Below are 18876 nucleotides of genomic sequence, written 5' to 3' on the forward strand. Positions count from 1 at the left end.
GGAATTTATTTGCAGCCGCCAGTGTATGCGGCTTCCTCTGCACGCTCCCCTCACGGTGGGGAAGGATGATCCCATGGGACCAGTGCCGGGCCTCCTCTTCGCTAATTCTGTGTTTGGTCACAATGCAGCCTGCCCTGCACTTCTTGCCTGCGATGCTGAAACCTGGCCTCCCCAGCACCACGTAGAGGTCCAGGCTGTAGGTACCAATGCCTGGTAGTTTGATCCCCAGATCGACGTGTTCTTGGATCCCCAAATCAAAATTTCCAGTATCTGAGAGATTATTTTTTCTTAACTTGCATTCTCGCACCTTTAGATGTTTCTCCAGGATTTCTTCTGCCTTGGCCCCACAGACTGTGCAGTGGACAGCAGTCTTTTCATTTCCCCTGATAAGATTTGGCTATTTTAAAACATTTTTTCTACTTTTCCCTCCCTCCTCCCCAGGAACACCATTACGTGCACGCTGTTACACTTGCTGGTGTCTCACAGGTTTCTGTTCATTTTTCCTCATTCTTCTTTATCGGATTGGATAACCTCAAGTGATCTATATTAAGTCTTCTGGTTCTCTCTTCTGTGTGCTCAAACCTGCTGTTGAGCCCCTCTAGTAAAATTTTCATCTCAGTTATTGTACTTTCAGTTCCAGAATTTCTATTTGGTTCATTTTTATTTCTATCACTTTATTGATATTCTGTATTTAGACATGGTTTCCTTTAGCTCTTGGAACATATTTTATTCCTTTCTTTGTTTCTGTTTTACAAACCCTGTGTCAAGGGCTGACTTTCAGGAGATGGCAGTGACGGAGCTGCTCTGCTACGTAGGAAACCCCGACCCAGAAGCAGGTAGCTTCGCCCCACCGGCTCCTCTGCCAAGCACATACACCAAATCTTGGAACATATTTAAAGAAGCTGATTTAAAGGCTCCAATCGGCATGTGTTTAAGGTATGGAGAGGTCAGCTGCTCACCGAGCCTGGGAACACAGGCGCTGGAGAAAGCTCGCCAGAGGGGCTGCGAGGAGAAACCAGCAAAATCACAGGCTTTTAGTGAAGAGCAGAGCTGTGACTTTAATAAATGGCAAATGCTGACCTCTCTTCCACCTCTGTACCACTTATGCCCGCAGAGGGTGGGAGAACACACTAGGCAGTGGCGCTGCTGTTGTACCTGTAATCCTGGACAAACTGCCCAATCAGAGCAGCCACGATGAGAAAGGCAGCAATTCTCATTAAGTCCCGACTAAGTGCCACTTTGCCTCTGCTTCCCATGCAGCTTGTCACTGTCACCTGAAAGCAGTTCTGTGATGCTGGTCCTGTGTTTCTCCTCCCCAGGCTCAGGGAGGCTGAGCTGAGCATGGAAACCAGGGGGAGAGACGGATCCCTCCATGGAAAGGAATGAACAGAAGCCCGGCAACTGGCTCCTCTCACCATTAGGAATCCTCTCAGCCCGAGTAGCTTTCTAGGTCGTGTGGAGAAAACCACCCCACTCTTTTCTCTCAACAGTGCCAGCCCCATGGGAAGTACAAATAACTGCCTCACAAATCACAAGAAGCCCCACGGTCTTACCTGGGGTCCTGAGTAGGGGGACCTGTCAGTCTGGGGGATCAATCTTGGGGCACAGGAAGTCCCGGTGCCAGGAGGCCACTGGCTGTCGCTGCTGCTGTAACGATTCTTGGTCTTCACGTAGCTTTTAGTTTGTTTGCGAACCGAGCTTTTCCGCGCATGATCCGAATCCTGTGGTGAGAGGTGTGTGTTTAAAGCAACTGCGGGGGCTGGCAGCTGACATGCTGCATCCAAGCTCTGCTCCCTGCCCCACCGCCAGTGTATGTGGCTTCCTCTGCACGCTCCCCTCACGGTGGGGAAGGTCTGAAACTTCCCGTAACTCCCCCGCCTGCCAGAGGCCTCCCCGGTGGCGGCCCCCGTGGCACTGCATGGACACGCTCACCTCAAGTGAACTGCTAGGCAGCCCCCACGACGCCGGGGGAGGGGGAGGAGGGGGGGAGGGTCACCTCGTTGCTCTCCAGGGAGGCCTCGCTGCTGAGTTCCGGGGCCCGGGCCAGGCCCTCACTGCTGCTGCTGCTCCGCGCGGCCCCGAGGTGGGCACAGAAGGCGTGCTCTTCTGACAATGGCGAAGATGAGGACGCCTGACCACAGGCCTCGCCCATGGCGACTCCCCAGAGCCCTGTCCCCGAGCGGCTTCAGCCACAGCGCTCCCCGGCCCCTCCAATCGTTCACTGTTTGCTTCTGCTTCACGCCGACTGCCAGGCCAGGCCCTTCCTCTCTAGGCTCGGCAGGGTTTGTCTGCTCTGTTCACCGATAAATGCAAGCATCTAGCCAGTGCTTGGCACACAGGACACTCGGTAAACAGCTGTGGAATGGACGATGCACATAACATACGAAGACATTTCCTAAGGACTTACCAGTCAAGAGACTAAGCCTGTCTGTCTGGACTGACTCCCAGATCCTGCTCAGAGACCCTGGGTGAGAAGTCTCCTCACCTGTCCCCACGCCAGATTATGACTCTCCTCACAACAGCCAGAACCTTCTCTAACCTTCACCCTCTCCTCTGCCAGATGGACCCATCACAGGGCCACGGCCCAGCTGGACTGGTGGCGGGGGGGTGTGCGTACCCCGGCTGCTGCTGCTGCTGCTCTCCACATCCCGCTCATTGATGGGGGAGGTGACGTCCCTGTAGCAGAGGCCCCCCTCTTCCAGGGGGTTCTCATCGCTGCTGTTGAAGGTGACGTAGCCCCGTGGAGGCATCTGTTCTGTGGACAGAATAGGGCATGTAAATCCACACGCATGCATAAGGAAGGACGAGTTCTTCCTTCCACACACAACCACCACCTCAGAGGGATCTCGGCGAGGGGAGCCCCAGGACAGCATTCTCTACTCGCCACGGTAACCTGGACAGAGCTGTGCCGTCTGCAAATGAGGAAACAGGCTCCAAGGGGTTAGTGACCGGCTTGTGCCCAGCAGCGGGTGCACGTGGAGCCAGGCCTGGCAGTGGCGGCCTATCACGCCACGCTGTTGCTTTGCCAAGAGGACAAAGTAGGAGACAGTAAGCTGTATTTACAAATTCCTGAGCCAAAGGAAAACTATACTACAAGGTGTTCCCGCAGCTGGAAACATCTACTCTCATACACACACCGGCCTGCATGGCCCCTGCGACTTTCCAGCACAGGGGCCAGTCAACCCCAGTCAAGAAGATCCAGCTGAACAAGAAGGTAAGAGGCCCTGGCTAAACATTAACGGCAGCGACAGTGAATTATATAACCTCTGAATGTCTGCCTGCGAGAAAACAAGAAGAGGCGGAACACAAACCAGTGTTTAATTCCGCCTTTGCCCCTGCCTCTGCCCCACAGAAAGTACGTGTATTTGCATGAAAGAGCCTGGCTGGTGGGACCACAGGTAACTTATTTTCTTCTTTATACCTTTCTGAAGTTAGAGATTTTTTACATCAGCACATGCTATTTATCATTCAAAAATGTTTTTTAACTTTTGGCAAAGAGCATATATGCACTTACAGAAAATTAAACTTTCACACAGTGTAAGAAGAAAAACAGAATCTCCTGAAAGGCCGGAGCTGAGAGGCTGGTGAACACTCCTTCCTATGCCCCGGCCACAGCTCAGGCAGGACAGGTGGCCTGGGCTTCTCCAAAGGAACAGACTCTGCTACTCATCCCAGAGCCCCGAGCTCCCAGCTGCCAGACCGGACGCCCGTGTCCTCACCTTCAGCACCAGCTCACCAGTCAGCCCCCTGGATGCTGGGAGGAGGCAGGCCTGGTTACCAACCAGTGCCAGGACCCCTTCCAAGGGTCTGAGAAGGGAATCAAGTCCTCACATGGTCTCCTGGCTGGGAGGGGGTTCTGAGGGCTGCTCGCTAGACCAGCGGCCTGGCCACTGATGGGTGAGACCCACACTGGAGTCTGGTCACTCAGGCCAGCACGAGAGACAGCGTCAAGCCCAACTCGCCCCAAGCACTCAGCGCCTGTGCTCCCCAAAAGCACTGCACTCAACACTCAGGAGCTGACGGTCTGACAAAAACTCAGGCCATCTGGAAACTCAGGGTCTAGGGTTCTGGCCTACCAGGTGTCTGGTGGGCAGTTCTCAAATCCACACCCTGAGAAAAGAGTGCGAGGGCAGAGTCCTCCCCAGGGGATGCGGCAGAGACAGGAAGGGGACTCAACGGTCACGTCCTCCCTGCTGGGCTGACCCACCCACGTGAGGAATGGATCCAAGCTCAGTTATCTCTCCTACAGGAGAGAATGTTCTATTTGTAGTTTTAACCAACAGAAAGGAAACTCAAAGGACGAACCAAAACCCAAGAGCGAGACACTGACTAATGTGTCTCCATCCCTGTGATGGATTCTGAGTCCTTGAGCTGCTGCTCCCACCCGGCAGCCCAGGCAGCCCCCACGTCAGGAGCCTGAGAGTTGCTCGTTCTCTCAGACAGAATCCTAGACTATGGTGTCAAAGCCACCGGGATCATGGGGCACTAACCATAGCAAGGCTGCTGTATCCTGCCTCCGAGTCCAATAGCTGTGAGCCTGGCCAAGGCTCGCGGCCCCTCGTGGATGCTGAGGCCCTTCTTCCGACAGGGCCTCTGTCTCTGAGGGACAGGGCAGGATTCATCTGAAGAGCTCAGATCTTCGTATTTTTCTGTGGGTCAAACACCAAAATTTAGACAGTATGTTCAGTGATGGACTAATTTACTAATCCTTATAATGAACTGAAATAAAAATCATCGTAATTGCTTTTTTCCTTTTCCTAAATTAAGAAAAGTGTTCCCAGGATGTCACCTGTAAGAAATGCCACAATGGGCGGGTCCACTGCTCAGATGGGCCACAGGGACATGGGGCAGGGGGCGGGGGGGGGAGGAGTAAAGCTGCTAAGTATGGTGAGCAGATCCAACTCATCCCTCTCGCTGAGTTTCCAGAATTTTTTACAACATGAAAGTATGTTAACAGTTAGAAATACATTCTGTTCTAAGCTGAGGTGACAAGTAAGATCCATCTCTTCATAAACATATGGCAGCGGCAGTCACAACTTCTTAAGCCATTTTATATTCTCAACCTGAACAATCTCTTAGGAAACAAGTGCCACATGACAGCTCTGTGTGCTGTTTTACGACCCGTCTGAGCTGAAGAGCTCAGTGTGCCCACAGCTGTCAGCATTTTATAGCTTTTCATTGTTTTCCATATTTCATTACACCTAGAAGACAAAATTCAGGGGTTTATTTGTAGAAGGCACCCATTGGGTAAGATCTCACTTTGGAGTTGGTGAACTGGGGTGGAGACATGCAGAGAAGCCCCTCATTACCACTGTATCCCCTGTGTGATGGTGTCTGTTACAAAGCAGTCCTGAGGCCAAGAAGGGAGAGGCTCACTCAGACATGAACTGAAGGCCCAGCCCAGCCACTGCCCAAAAGCAAGAGTCACTGGCCCAGTTTCCAAGCCCAGGCCAGTGATGCCAAGTGGACCCCTCCCTCACACTCCAGGATCCATGCCGCCAGGAGGAGACTGGGGTCTATCCAACCAGAAGCTGAAGGAGTCATAAAAAATAACTGTTTAGGCAGGGGAACCAAGGAAAAGGTGGCTCCACAAATCTGAACCTCCTGACGTGGCCCCTTGATCCCGTACAGTTGGCAGAACAGACAGAACCACACGAACCCCACACCCCAACATGGCCCAGGTGGCAGGGAGCCCCACAGACGCCAGCATCCCTGATGCCCGGGAGGAGGCGAGCACCCGCTCCAGCAGAGACTCAGAACTCACCCCAAGAATCTGCACAGAGACTAGTGGGTCTAGGAAACACACCACACAGAAGAGAGACGTGGGTAAAGACCAGGCGCAGATGGTTTCACAGGGAATCCTTCAAAGACCACATGGGGGGCTTCCCTGGTGGTCCAGTGGTAAAGAATCCGCCTTCCAATGCAGGGGATGCGGGTTCGATCCCTGGTCAGGGAACTAAGATCCCATGTGCTGCTGGGCAGCTAAGCCCATGCGCCTCAACTACTGAACCCGCACTTGCGTGCTGCAAACTACAGAGCCTATACGCCCTGGAGCCCACGCACCCCAACTAGAGAGAAGCCCGTGTGTTGCAATGACAGATCCCACGTGACGCAACTAAGGCCCGACGCACCCCCACCAAAAAAAAAAAAAAAAAAAAAGACCACATGGGACCAATGCTACATAAATTGTTCTAGAGCACAGAAAAGAAGGGAAACTTTCCAGTTCTTTTTATGAAGTATAATATTGAGACCTATAACTGATAAAGATAGACAAAAGAAAATCACAGACCAACATCACTTATGAATATCCATACAAAATTAATCAACATTAGCAAACAGAATCTAGAACCACATTAAGAAAAGAGTACACCAAGTGGGATTTATGCCAAGAATGTAAAGTTGGTTCATTATTAAGAAATTCATTAACATAATATACTGTGTTAATAGATCTAAGGAGAAAATTCACAATCATCTCCATAGATGTTGAAAACACCTTTGACAAAATTCAGCACTTATCCTATAAAAACATTCAAGAATACAGGAAATGATAAATACTTTCTTAACATGATAACATATATGCAGACTTTACTCTGCAAGCCAGCATCTTACTTTTTTAAAACAAAACATTTATTTTTTATTCTTTATTTTCATTTATATTTTTTATTTTTTGGCCGCACCACATAGCACGCAGATTCTTAGTTCCCCAAACAGGAATCGAACCCGCGCCCCCTGCAGTAGAAGTGTGGAGTCTTAACCACTGGACTGCCAGGGAAGTCCCAAGCCAGCATCATACTTAACGTGGCATTTCTGCTAAGATCAGGGCCAAAGTGAATGCCCATTACCTCACCTCATTCAACAGGGAACTAGAGGGATTAGTGAGTGCGATGAAAGCAAAGAAATCTGAGGTACAAAAATCAGGAAAAAAGTAGTAAATCTGTCTCTATTTGCAGGTTTTATGGCAGTGTACCTGGAAAACCCTAGAGAACAGATAAATAAAACGAATTCAGACAATGAAAGAATTCAATAAGGCAGGAGGCGGTAGAACTGTGGACAGACAGCAGCCGCCTTCCTCTGCACAGACAACAAGCCGTCCAAGGCTATGATGGCAGCATTAAGAGGGATAATGCGTTTACAACAGCAATGACAAAAATCAGACCCTCAGGAATAAACTTCAGGTATATGCAAAATGTATTTGAGGAAAAATTTAAAACCCTCTTGCAAGACACGGAAGTACACTTGAACAAAAGGACGTCCCTTGGTCCTAGGGCGACTCAACAACACAGCAGTTCATTTGTACATTTGCCACAGTCACAAAAATATCAGCACGCTGTTTTTAAGGAGCTAGACAAGTTGATGCTCAAGTTCACACAGAAAAGCAAGTGCCAGGAAACACTGGAGAAGGAAAGCCACGAGGAGGGCCGGCCCCACCAGGTGGCAAAACATGTCAGAGAAAGCCTCTGTCATTTACACAGTGTGGGTCTGTGTGTGCAGAGTCCAGTGGAACAGAACAGGCAGTCCAGAAACAGACCTGAATGCAAACAGAAATTCAGAACATACGGTAAAGATCACTAGGTCAAAAATAGACTTCTAAACACATGATGCTAGGACAACGGGGCAGCTGTTTGGAAAAAACCATCCGTGAAAATACACTGTGAATGGATCAGAGATCTACATGGAGAAATGAAACCATACACATACTAGAGGAAAACATGGGCAATTTGTTGTACAACCAGGGCATAGGGCAAGATTTTCTGTGACTTAGAACCCAGAGGCAATAAATGGATGAATTTGACTACATAAAATTTAAACATCTGGGGCTTCCCTGGTGGTGCAGTGGTTGAGAGTCTGCCTGCCGATGCAGGGGACACGGGTTCGTGCCCCAGTCCGGGAAGATCTCACATGCCGCGGAGCGGCTGGGCCTGTGAGCCATGGTCGCTAAGCCTGCGCATCTGGAGCCTGTGCTCCGCAACGGGAGAGGCCACAACAGTGAGAGGCCCGCGTACCGCAAAAAAAAAAAAAAAAAAAAAAAAAAAAAAAGAATTAAAACATCTGCATGGCAACAAACAGCACAAGCAAAGTCAAGAAACAAAAACCAGAGCGATCCCCTCTGTGAGCTGCCCTCCTCCTCCCTGTCCTTCCCATCCTCAGCCTGGCAGTCCCACCCTACATTCTACACCCTCTCCCCTCAGCCCGGGTCCTGGCCAGGCTCCAGGAGCCAAAGGGGAGGAGGGGACGCCAGCAGAGGCCTGGCCGCAGATGCAGGTACCTGGGCTCCGGTAGAGGCTCTTAGGCAGAGAAGGTGAGTGAGCGTCTATCAGCCCCACAATCTTCATGTGTCCATACTGCTTGGCCAGCATCCGGGCTGTGGCTCCACTGTGGTCTCTTGTGTCCACTTTGACTCCCTGTGAAAGTTTGTGAAAGAAGAGTTAGGAACCTCGCCCACAAAGCAGCCTCGCTTCGGGGCTGCAGACCCTGGAGGAGAGGGAGGGCGCCGGCATCTTCCTGACAAGCCTTCCTGCGAGAAAGTGGGGAAGGCAATCTATCTATCTATCTATCTATCTATCTATCTATGGCTGCGTTGGGTCATCGTTGCTGCACAGGCTTTCTTTTTAGTTGCAGCGAGTGGGGGCTACTCTTTGTTGCAGTGCGCAGGCCTCTCATTAAGGTGGCTTCTCTTGCTGTGGAGCATGGGCCCTAGGTGCACAGGCTTCAGTAGTTGTGGCACATGGGCTCAGTAGTTGTGGCTCATGGGCTCTAGAGCGCCGGCTCAGTAGTTGTGGTGCACGGGGTTAGTTGCTCCGCAGCATGTGGGATCTTCCCAGACCCGGGCTCGAACCCATCTCCCCTGCATTGGTAGGCAGATTCTTAACCACTGCACCACCAGGGCAGCCCCGGGAAGGCGCTTCTTAGTGACAAGAGTCGGAGGCACCTGGCTGGCTCTGACACTGCAGACACACACTGAATGGGGAGCATGTGTCCCACTCACTGCACCTCTCTTCACACAGAGAAAACTGGAGACAACAGATTCACTGGAGGGCCAGCCTTTAAAAACCATAATCAGATTGGGAGCACCACCCTTCTGAAACAGAATTTGGTAACTTTTACCCAAAGCCCTAAAAAGTACTTATCGTCTTCAACACAACAGTTCCACTTCCACACCACATATCTGCAATAACAAAAACCCAGAGACAACTTAAGTGCTCAGGGGGGTGGAGAGTCAGCTATGTTACTGCCATAAGTGCTGGTATTTACAAATAACAAAATTATAACCAAGATTTAAAAAGGACCACGATACAAAACTGTATATATACATTACAACTGCGACAAAACAAAAAAGTATACAGAAAGTAATACTGGAAGGAGATATGCCCAAACTGTTAGTATTATTTTTAAGCAGTAAGATAATGGGGATTTTTCACATCTTCCTAATCTTCTATATTTTCTAAATTTACTACTATGAGCACGTTTACTTTTTTTTTTTTTTTTTGCGGTAGGCGGGCCTCTCACTGTTGGGGCCTCTCCCGTTGTGGAGCACAGGCTCCGGACATGCAGGCTCAGCGGCCATGGCTCACGGGCCTAGCCGCTCCGTGGCATGTGGGATCTTCCCAGACCGGGGCACGAACCCGTGTCCCCTGCATCGGCAGGCGGACTCTCAACCACTGCGCCACCAGAGAAGCCCAGCACGTTTACTTTTGAAAACTGGAAAACCCCAATAAGCTTTCCATTTTGAAAGCTTCAACCATGCAGCCTCGTAGTTGATGGTGGGACTATAAGCCCGTGCTCTGGAGGGCAAATCAGCAAGAGATAGTTGAAACCTGAAAAGTGTGCATGCCCTATGACCCAGAAATTCCACTTCTGGGAATTTAACCTCAGGAAATAATGAAGGATATACACTCACATTTAGGATCTTCCCTGAAGCATTTAGCATAGTGAGAACTGAAAAGAACTAGTTCACTAGGGGATTAGTGAAATAAGTGAGAACACATAAAATGGAACACCACCCACCCACTTACGTGACGGGGCCAAGTGTACGTACAAACCCAGGCAGGTGTGCACAAGACATCGTTAAGAAAAAAAAGCATATTACAAAACATTCTGTATAATGGAATTCCACTTTGACTTAAAATATTTATCCATAAAAAACTAGGATACTTGAGAATTCCCTCGCAGTCCAGTGATTAAGACTCGGGCTTTCAGTGCCGTGGACCTGGGTTCGATCCCTGGTTGAGGAACTAAGATCCCATAAGCTGCACGGTGCGGAAAAAAAAAAAAAAAAAAAAAAAACTAAGACACTCAACAATATGTTAATGTGTGCTATCTCTGGGTGATGGTATTATGAGTGATTTTTGCTTTCGGTTTGCTTAAATATACTTTCTAATTCTTTTATAGCAAGTATATATCGCTTGTATAGTAAATATTTACATATGTACTTTTTTTACCCTATTTTAGAAAACTATGATCAACTGACAGTCTTGATTGAGCCCAGTACAGAAGGTGATTATCACACTTCCCTCTCGTAGGAAAAAAACCACATTTGTACAAGAGCCTAATTGAGCTTTACTTTCTATAATCCCCAACTTTCCAGAGCTCTGGTTAGAAATCAGCAATGAAACCTTCAGCCTTAAAAGATCATTTCAGGGGAGTGGCAGGAGGGAAAATTGGATGAAGGTGGCCAAAAGGCACAACATCCTGGGGGGAGGGGCAAAATAGGGGTAGGGGATTAAGAGGTACAAACTATTACGTAAAAATAAATAAGCTACAAGGATATATTGTACAAACAGGGAATATAACCAATATAACTATAAATGGATATAACTTTTTAGTTTTTTTTGGCTACACATCGCAGCTTGCGGGATATTAGTTCTCTGACCAGCGATTGAAGCGGGGTCCCCGGCAGTGGAAGGACGGAGTCCTAACTACTGGACTGCCAGGGAAGTCCCTAAATGCAGTATAACCTTAAAAAATTGTGAATCACTATGTTGTATACCTGTAACATATAATATTGTACACCAACTACATCTCAATGAAAAATTTTAAAAAGGCACAAACTTCCAGTTGTAAGTAGAAACTAGGGATGTAATGTACAACATTATGACCACGGTTAACACTGCTATGTGTTATATAGGAAAGTTGTTAAGAGAGTAAATCCAAAGAGTTATCATCACAAGGAGACATATGTATATAGATATTTGTATCTATATGAGATCATGGATATAAACTAAACTTATTGTGGTAAGCATTTCATGATATACAGAGATCAAATAATTATGCTGTACACCTTAAACAGTGATGTATATCAATTATATCTCAATAAAGCTGAAAAAAAGATAATTTCTAGTTTCAGTTTGATAGAAGGACCCAAAGGTTTCAACCAGAAAAACAATACCATCTTTACTGAAGGATTTTTTCTTTTTTCTGGCTACGCCATGGGGCTTGTAGGGTCTTCTTAGTTCCTAGACCAGGGATCGAACCCGCACCCCCTGCATTGGAAGCATGGAGTCTTAACCACTAGACTGCCAGGGAAGTCCCTGAAGGATTTTAACTAATATCTTTTTTTTTTTTTTTGCAGTACGCGGGCCTCTCACTGTTGTGGCCTCTCCCGTTGCGGAGCACAGGCTCCAGATGCGCAGGCTTAGCGACCATGGCTCACAGGCCCAGCCGCTCCGCGGCATGTGAGATCTTCCCGGACTGGGGCACGAACCCGTGTCCCCTGCATCAGCAGGCGGACTCTCTACCACTGCGCCACCAGGGAAGCCCCACTAATATCTATTTTTAAGCCTGGAAGACTTCAACTTCAGATTATACTAAAGGGAAAAAAGAGTAGTAACACTATTCCTTAGTGAGGAAGAAAACAGAACTGACAACAAGAAAGCTCCAAAGGAGAGGGAAGAAAATATTAGAATTTCCATCAATTTATTTATCCTTTAATTTTTTTTGTTCTTCTATTTTATAATGTACATAATATGTAACTAGAGAAGAACATGATGGAAGTTCATTTTAACTGACAGGAAGGTGGGATCACAAAGGTGAGAGGCCGTGAACCAGTGTGATGGCGGGGGGGCACTCCCCATGTGGAGGCCATGGCACCCTCAGCTCCCTCCTAGGAGAGGCCCAGCCCACCCTACATGGTCCTACCGGAAGGAGGGACATAGGGTACAAGGGAAGTGGCTGCAGCCCCTTCCTCCCCTGGCAAAGAGCATGGGGTGCCCGGCCTCCAAGTGTGGAGCCTGGCTAAGGTCAGGGGACTAGGTGGGCTCACCCATGACTGAGCAGGAGGAAATTTGCAGGGAATGAGGAGCATCCACACAGGGCCAGCCAGACGGCCACCCTAGCAAAGGAATGACCTGGCCCATCAGCCAAAAAGCAACCACCAGAACTGACCAGCCCCTTCCACTCCTGATTAGTGCACTGGGGGAGGCTCACTGTTGATTTCCTGAGTTTGATAACTGTATGTGATAATGAAAGAGAAAATTCTTGTTTTAGGAAAAACATACTAAAGTATTTAGGAGGGGGACTTCCCTGGTGGCAAAGTGGTTAAGAATCCACCTGCCCATGCAGGGGACATGGGTTAGATCCCTGGTCCCAGGAAGATCCCACATGCCGTGGAGCAGCTAAGCCCGTGTGCCACAACTACTGAGTCTGTGCTCTAGAGCATGCGAGCCACAACTACTGAGCCCATGTGCCACAACTACTGAAGCCTGGGCGCCTAGAGCCCATGCTCCGCAACAAGAGACGCCACCACAATGAGAAGCCCCACTTGCCACAACTAGAGAAAATCCGTGTGCAGCAACAAAGACCCAATGCAGCCAAAAAATAAAGAAAAAGAAAAAAAAGAAAATGGTTTAAAAAAAAAAAAAGTATTTAGGAGGAAAAGGGCATTATGTCAGCAACTTACTTTCAAATGGTTCCAAAAAAGATAATAGGTATATAGACTGATAAAGAAAATGAAGTGAAATGCTAACATTTGGGGAATTCAGTGAAGGTACGCAAATTCTCTGTACTATTTTATAACATTTCTTTAAGTCTGAAATTGTTTCAAAGTTTAAAATTTAGAAAATTTTCCAAAATAAATCCAATACAATTTGTTTTCCCTACATACGAGTCGCCGACATACAATCTCAGACCCAGCCGCAGAGTAAAGGCACCAAGTGAGGGTGTAATCTGCACAGCACATAAATGATCAAAAGTCTGATTCTCTAACACATTTTCCTTTTAAAAAATTATAACAGTAACTGTCCCTTATGGTCTCCACTTCTACCTTATTTAAGATCAGGCTCTAAGCTCAGAGGCAGAAGTTATGCTTTTCACAGCCAGGGCTCCCTGCCCCGCATCAATGCCTGTCCCTTTGCTACGTCTTAAGGAGGCCTAGTTCGTGGGAGTGGAACTACCTTCAAAGAATAATTATGTTCAGAAAAGGAAGCGCAGATGGCAAATAGATATATGAAAAGATGCTCAACCTCACGAGAAATCAGGGAAAGGCAAAAATCAACAGGAGATCACTCAGCTGATAGCAGGTACCAAGGGTTTTGAGGGGACAGGAGACACAAGCTATGAAACGCTGTCAGAGGTGTGCAAACTGGGACACCTACGGGGGGAAGCAAGGTACACTCTCTAGTGAAGATGCACCCAGCCTACACACCCAAAATTCTGCTTTGAAGAACATATCCTGATCTCCTAAAGAAATCCCTTCACATGTGCGCAAGAGGACAGGTAGAAAATGCTAACTGCAGCACTGATAGGAATAGCAAGGTGGACATGACTTAGGGGTCCACTGACAAGGGAATGGAAAATATACTGTATTCATACATTCAATAAATACAGAGCTGATAAAACGAGTGAACCCCGTCTACATGTACCACACTGTGTTAAATGACACAGTCATTATATAAATATATAACATATAAATAAATATATTATTTATATAAATCTTTAAAATATATAAAATAAGTCTACATGCTGCTTAAGGACACACAGCATGTGATGAGAGTATAAAGTCAGGGACAGGAAAGGTACAGACCAACATCTGGATAGTGGTTACCTCTGGATTCATGTGGATTAGTTGTATTAATATTATCTCTGTACTACTTTGAATGTTTAAACTACTTCATAATTTTTTTTATAAATTTATTATTTTTATTTATTTATTTTTGGTTGTGTTGGTCTTCGTTGCTGCACGTGGGCTTTCTCTAGTTGCGGCGATCAGGGGCTACTCTTCATTGCAGTGCGCGGGCTTCTCATTGCAGTGGCTTCTCTCGTTGTGGAGCAGGGGTTCTAGGCACGTGGGCTTCAGTAGTTGCAGCACGTGGGCTCAGTAGTTGTAGCTCATGGGCTCTAGAGCACAGGCTCAGTAGTTGTGGCGCACGGGCTTAGTTGCTCCGTGGCATGTGGGATCTTCCCGGACCAGGGATTGAACCCTTGTCCGCTGCATTGGCAGGCAGATTCTCAAACACTGCGCCACCAGGGAAACCCCAACTTCATAATTTAAGAGTCATAATGCTTATTGCTGTAGACACCGTTCAAGTTGGTACAACTTGCTCTTTGGATAGCTATTTGGCAACATCCACGTTATGGCTGTACTTAGGCTACATCCAAAACTTCTACCTTTAGTACCGAACTGTAGAGATGTGGTCGCACAAGTGTGTGGAGAAGTATGTGTGCAGATATCCCGCACAGCACTGTGCATGATGGCAAATACAACTTGATTCTATCTGCAGACCACTGTTAGAGAAACTGATTCATCCCTACAAGGGAGTGCTATGCTGCCATACAAGAGAGAAAAGAGCTTTATATCTACTGATATAGAACAATCCAGGATAGACAAGTTTAAAAAAAAAAACCACAGGATTTCCCTGATGGCACAGTGGTTAAGAATCCACCTGCCAATGCAGGGGACGCAGGTTCACTCCCTGGTCAGGGAACTAAGATCCCACATGCCACGGGGCAACTAAGCCCACGTGCCGCAACTACTAGCCTGTGAGCCACAACTACTGAGCCTGTGTGCCACAACTAGAGAGCCCTCACACCACAGCTACTGAGCCCATGAACTCTGGAGCCCATGCGCCGCAACTAGAGAGAAGCCCACGTGCCACAACTAAGACCCAACACAGCCATAAATAAATAAATAAATATGACAATTCATAAAAGAAATACAAATGGTCAATAAATATGTTTTAAAATGTTCACTCTCACTAATAAGTACAAACCAAAACAAGATGCCACTTTTCTCCTACCAAACTGGCAAAACTTTACGATGGTAACATCTAGGGCTGGTGAGGATGTGAGAAAATGGGCATCGTCATGTATTACTGGTGGGAAGGACAAGAGAGACATCTGTTTAGTGGGAATTTGTTAGAACTTACTAAATATTTCCCCCGTTGAACTTTTTAAACAACTTTATTAAGATATAATTCTTCTACCATGCAATTCATCCACTTACAGTTTACACTTCAATAGTGGACAACCACCACCACAATTTCAGAACATTTTCATCACCCTGAAAAGAAATCCTGTACCTCCTCCCAGCCCTAGGCAACCACTAATCTACTGGTCTCCACAGATACGCTTATTCTGAACATTTCATACAAAAGGAATAATACAATATTCAGCCTTTGTATCTGGCTTCTCTCACCTAGCATATTTTCAAAGTCTATTCAGGTTGTAGCACGGGGAAGTACTTCACTCCTTCTTATGGCCAATTAATATTCCATTGTATGCATGTAACAATTTTATTTATCCACTTATGGACATTTGGGTTCTTTTCACCATTTGACTATTACAAACAATACTGTTATGGACATTTATGTACAGGATTTTGCCTGGACCTGTTTTCAGTTCTCTTGGGTATATACCTAGGAGTGGTATATATCCAAGTGCTGGGTCATATGGTAACTCTATGCTTAACTGTTTGAGGAACTACCAGAATGTTTTCCAAAGAGGCTGCATCATTTTTCATTTACAGCAGTGTATGAGGGTTCCAATTTCTCCACGTCATTACCATCTCTTGTTATTGTCTTTTTTTTATTATATTATTATTTTCCTGGTTGTTTTGATTTGCCATTTTCCCTGATGACTAATGGTGTCAAGCATTTTTCCATGTGCTTATTGGCCATTTGTGTATCTTCTTTAGAGATGTATCTTTTCAGGTCCTTTGTCCATCTTTTTATTGTCTTTTAATTTAACTGCCCTGTTTTTTTTCTTAAATTAATTAATTTATTTATTTTTGGCTGCTTTGGGTCTTCATTGCCACGTATCGGCTTTCTCTAGTTGCAAAGAGTGGGGGCTACTCTTCGTTGCGGTGCACATGCTTCTCACCGCGGTGGCTTCTCTTGTTGCGGAGCACGGGCTCTAGGCACGTGGGTTTCAGTAGTTGTGGCACGTGCACTCAGTAATTGTGGCTCGCAGGCTCTAGAGCGCAGGCTCGGTAGTTGTGGTGCACGGGGTTAGTTGCTCCATGGCATGTGGGACCTTCCCAGACCAGGGCTCAAACCAGTGTCCCCTGCGTTGGCAGGCAGATTCTTATTAACCACTGCACCATCAGGGAAGCCCTAATTGCCTTTTTATTAGGACCTATTAAGTTCAAAATGTGAGCACCAGCAATCCCTCTTGTAGAAATACAGCATACAGAAATAACTGCATGCGTGCTAAAGCTGTGTGTGCCAAGATATTCCCTGGAGCACTGCTTACAATTGCAAAATGTTAGAAACCTAAATTTCTACTAATAAGGAACTGACTGAACTAACTATGGCATGGATACTGCATGGAATACCATACAAAGGTAAGATGTCTATGGCATATTATTTTTTAGAAGCTGCAGATCAAATACACAGTAGAATCCCACTTTGTTCAAAACAAAAAGCCATGTGTTCGCAGGTGTCTACAGACACACTTTCTCAGCAGAGGAAAATCCTGGGTCTCTTTAACAACCAACTGGGCATCTTGTGGGGGAACAGGGGGCGGGTGGAAAAGGTAGGAAGATCTTTGCCTCCTTATTCTATATAAATTTTTTAAGTGATGGGATGATGAGTGCTATTTACTGTTTTAAAATTTTTTCCATACTTTTCAAATAATACTATTTTTAAAATTATTACAGGAATAGGTGTCTATAGTTGCTTACCACTGTACCCCTAATGCCTAAGCACCACTCAGCACTTGGCATCAACAGATACTCAATGAAAATGTGTTGAATAAACAGATGAAGAGCAGTTATTTCTGTGTAGGAGAAAGTTCTGTTACAGTTTATTCCTCAGTGATACGATGCCTCACTTGCTGTGACTAAATTATAAGCTAATAAACAGGGTCACTTACATGATTCAGAAAATACTGCACGATTATTTCATGGCCAGCAGCAGCCGCTTCCATCAAAGGAGTGAATCCATATACGGGCTCCCTGCAAGATCGAGACTGCAGTCAGATGATGAGCAGAGGAAGCTCTGGGGGGCAGAAGCTTGCCTGCTGCAGACAAAACCTCAGTGACGCAAAGTCACCCATCCCTAAGCCTAGAGGGCTCCCTGAACGGGGAGAGATGAGAAAGTGAGTATCAACACATCAGTCCCGTGGTTTCTACCCCAGGTCTAGTCTTTTGTTCCTAAGACAATCTGTTTCCCATCTTCACTCCTTCTTAGCTGTTTCCCCCCCTGCTATGGCCTGAATCTCTACTTAATCACAGCAAAAAGTAGCTGTCGCCCTTCACTGCTCACAGACAGCTAGCACCTCCTCTCCACCTATCCAGATATCCTACATTTTGAGATCAACATCCTCTAGGAACCCTTCCAGGAGCTCCAGGACTAACCATCTCCTGCCCTCACTACACCTAATGCTTGCTTACGGCTAACTCAGTGCCCTCTTCAGAGTGCCACCCCCACCAAGCCCTCACTGGTTTCACCTGGGCTAGAAGACAGGAAGCAAGCTAACTACTGGTTTTCATCCGTTCGAAGACACACACTTTGCACATTTTAGCATCGCTGAAGTCAGAATGTCAGTAAATGAAATGCATTTTAATTAGGAGCATTTTTTTTCTTTCTTAATGGCCTGTAAACCTACAGTGTGTTACAACGGCTGACACCAGCCAGGGTGTGCAGTGTCAGGTGAATGTTGGGTTGAAAGAGGATTATCATGGTGACATGCTTTAGACAACAACCCTACTTCCAGCTTATATTTAAAACTCATGACTGTTTTCAAAGTATTACCTCACCTGATACATACAGAAGGCAAGAAAGCTAAAGGGATTTAGCATTTAATGCATGTCAATTCAGTGCCACACACTATGTTAGGCACCTGTTATATGACAGAACATGTAATTCTTCTAACAGTTCTATGACATGGGCATTGCCATCCTGTTTTCAGATAAAGGAAATAAGGCACAGAGAACTTAAAATGTTGCACACAATGCCACCTGACAGATGCATGAGAAAGCTAGGACGATCCCCATGCCTCCACGCCTTGGCAGGACTGTCCCCTCCGTCCCTTTGTCTTGAGCCTGTCAAACCAAGGCAGGGGCTCCCTGCACCCCAGCCTCTAGCTGCCTCGCCAGTTGCCCTACTCAGAGTCAGACATGACCACCTCCCTCCTGCGGCCACTTAAGACCTCGTAATCACCTCACATTGGCGTTCGCTCCACTGTCCAAAAGGAACTTGACCATCTGCTGGTGCCCAGCACTGGTGCAATGGAAGAGGGCAGTCCAGCCTTGAATGTCCTTCATTTCTAGCTCAGCACCTTGCTTCAAGAAAACACAGAATGCTCATTAAGGCTGCGTCTCCTCTGCGCAGGGTGGGCGCCCTCCAAGCCATCACGCTGAAAGAATCGAAGTGATTACCCGAGCACACGCACGCTACAGGGGCCTGCAGTGGTTCACGTCTCTGCAGAGCGGCCGGGGGCCCC

The 18876-nt window shown here is 47.0% G+C and overlaps 1 protein-coding gene across 3 annotated transcripts in view; it reads right to left on the reverse strand.

Annotated features, from left to right (window-relative positions):
- The window catches only part of ANKS3 (ankyrin repeat and sterile alpha motif domain containing 3), a 30432-nt gene that overhangs the window by 3756 nt on the left and 7800 nt on the right, over window positions 1-18876 (reverse strand). For 2 of the 3 annotated variants that reach the window (XM_060031675.1, XM_060031676.1), the window contains exons 4-10: window positions 18594-18715; window positions 17305-17386; window positions 8267-8402; window positions 4491-4649; window positions 2540-2755; window positions 1997-2106; window positions 1554-1721 (exon numbers count right to left, since the gene is read on the reverse strand). In XM_060031675.1, the coding sequence (XP_059887658.1) occupies window positions 1554-1721; window positions 1997-2106; window positions 2540-2755; window positions 4491-4649; window positions 8267-8402; window positions 17305-17386; window positions 18594-18715 (993 nt within the window). The remainder of the gene's footprint in view (window positions 1-1553; window positions 1722-1996; window positions 2107-2539; window positions 2756-4490; window positions 4650-8266; window positions 8403-17304; window positions 17387-18593; window positions 18716-18876) is intronic. The other variant, XM_060031677.1, reaches the window with a different exon arrangement.

This window comes from Delphinus delphis, chromosome 15 (genome assembly GCF_949987515.2).
Source record: "Delphinus delphis chromosome 15, mDelDel1.2, whole genome shotgun sequence".
NCBI classification, from domain to species: Eukaryota; Metazoa; Chordata; class Mammalia; order Artiodactyla; family Delphinidae; genus Delphinus; species Delphinus delphis.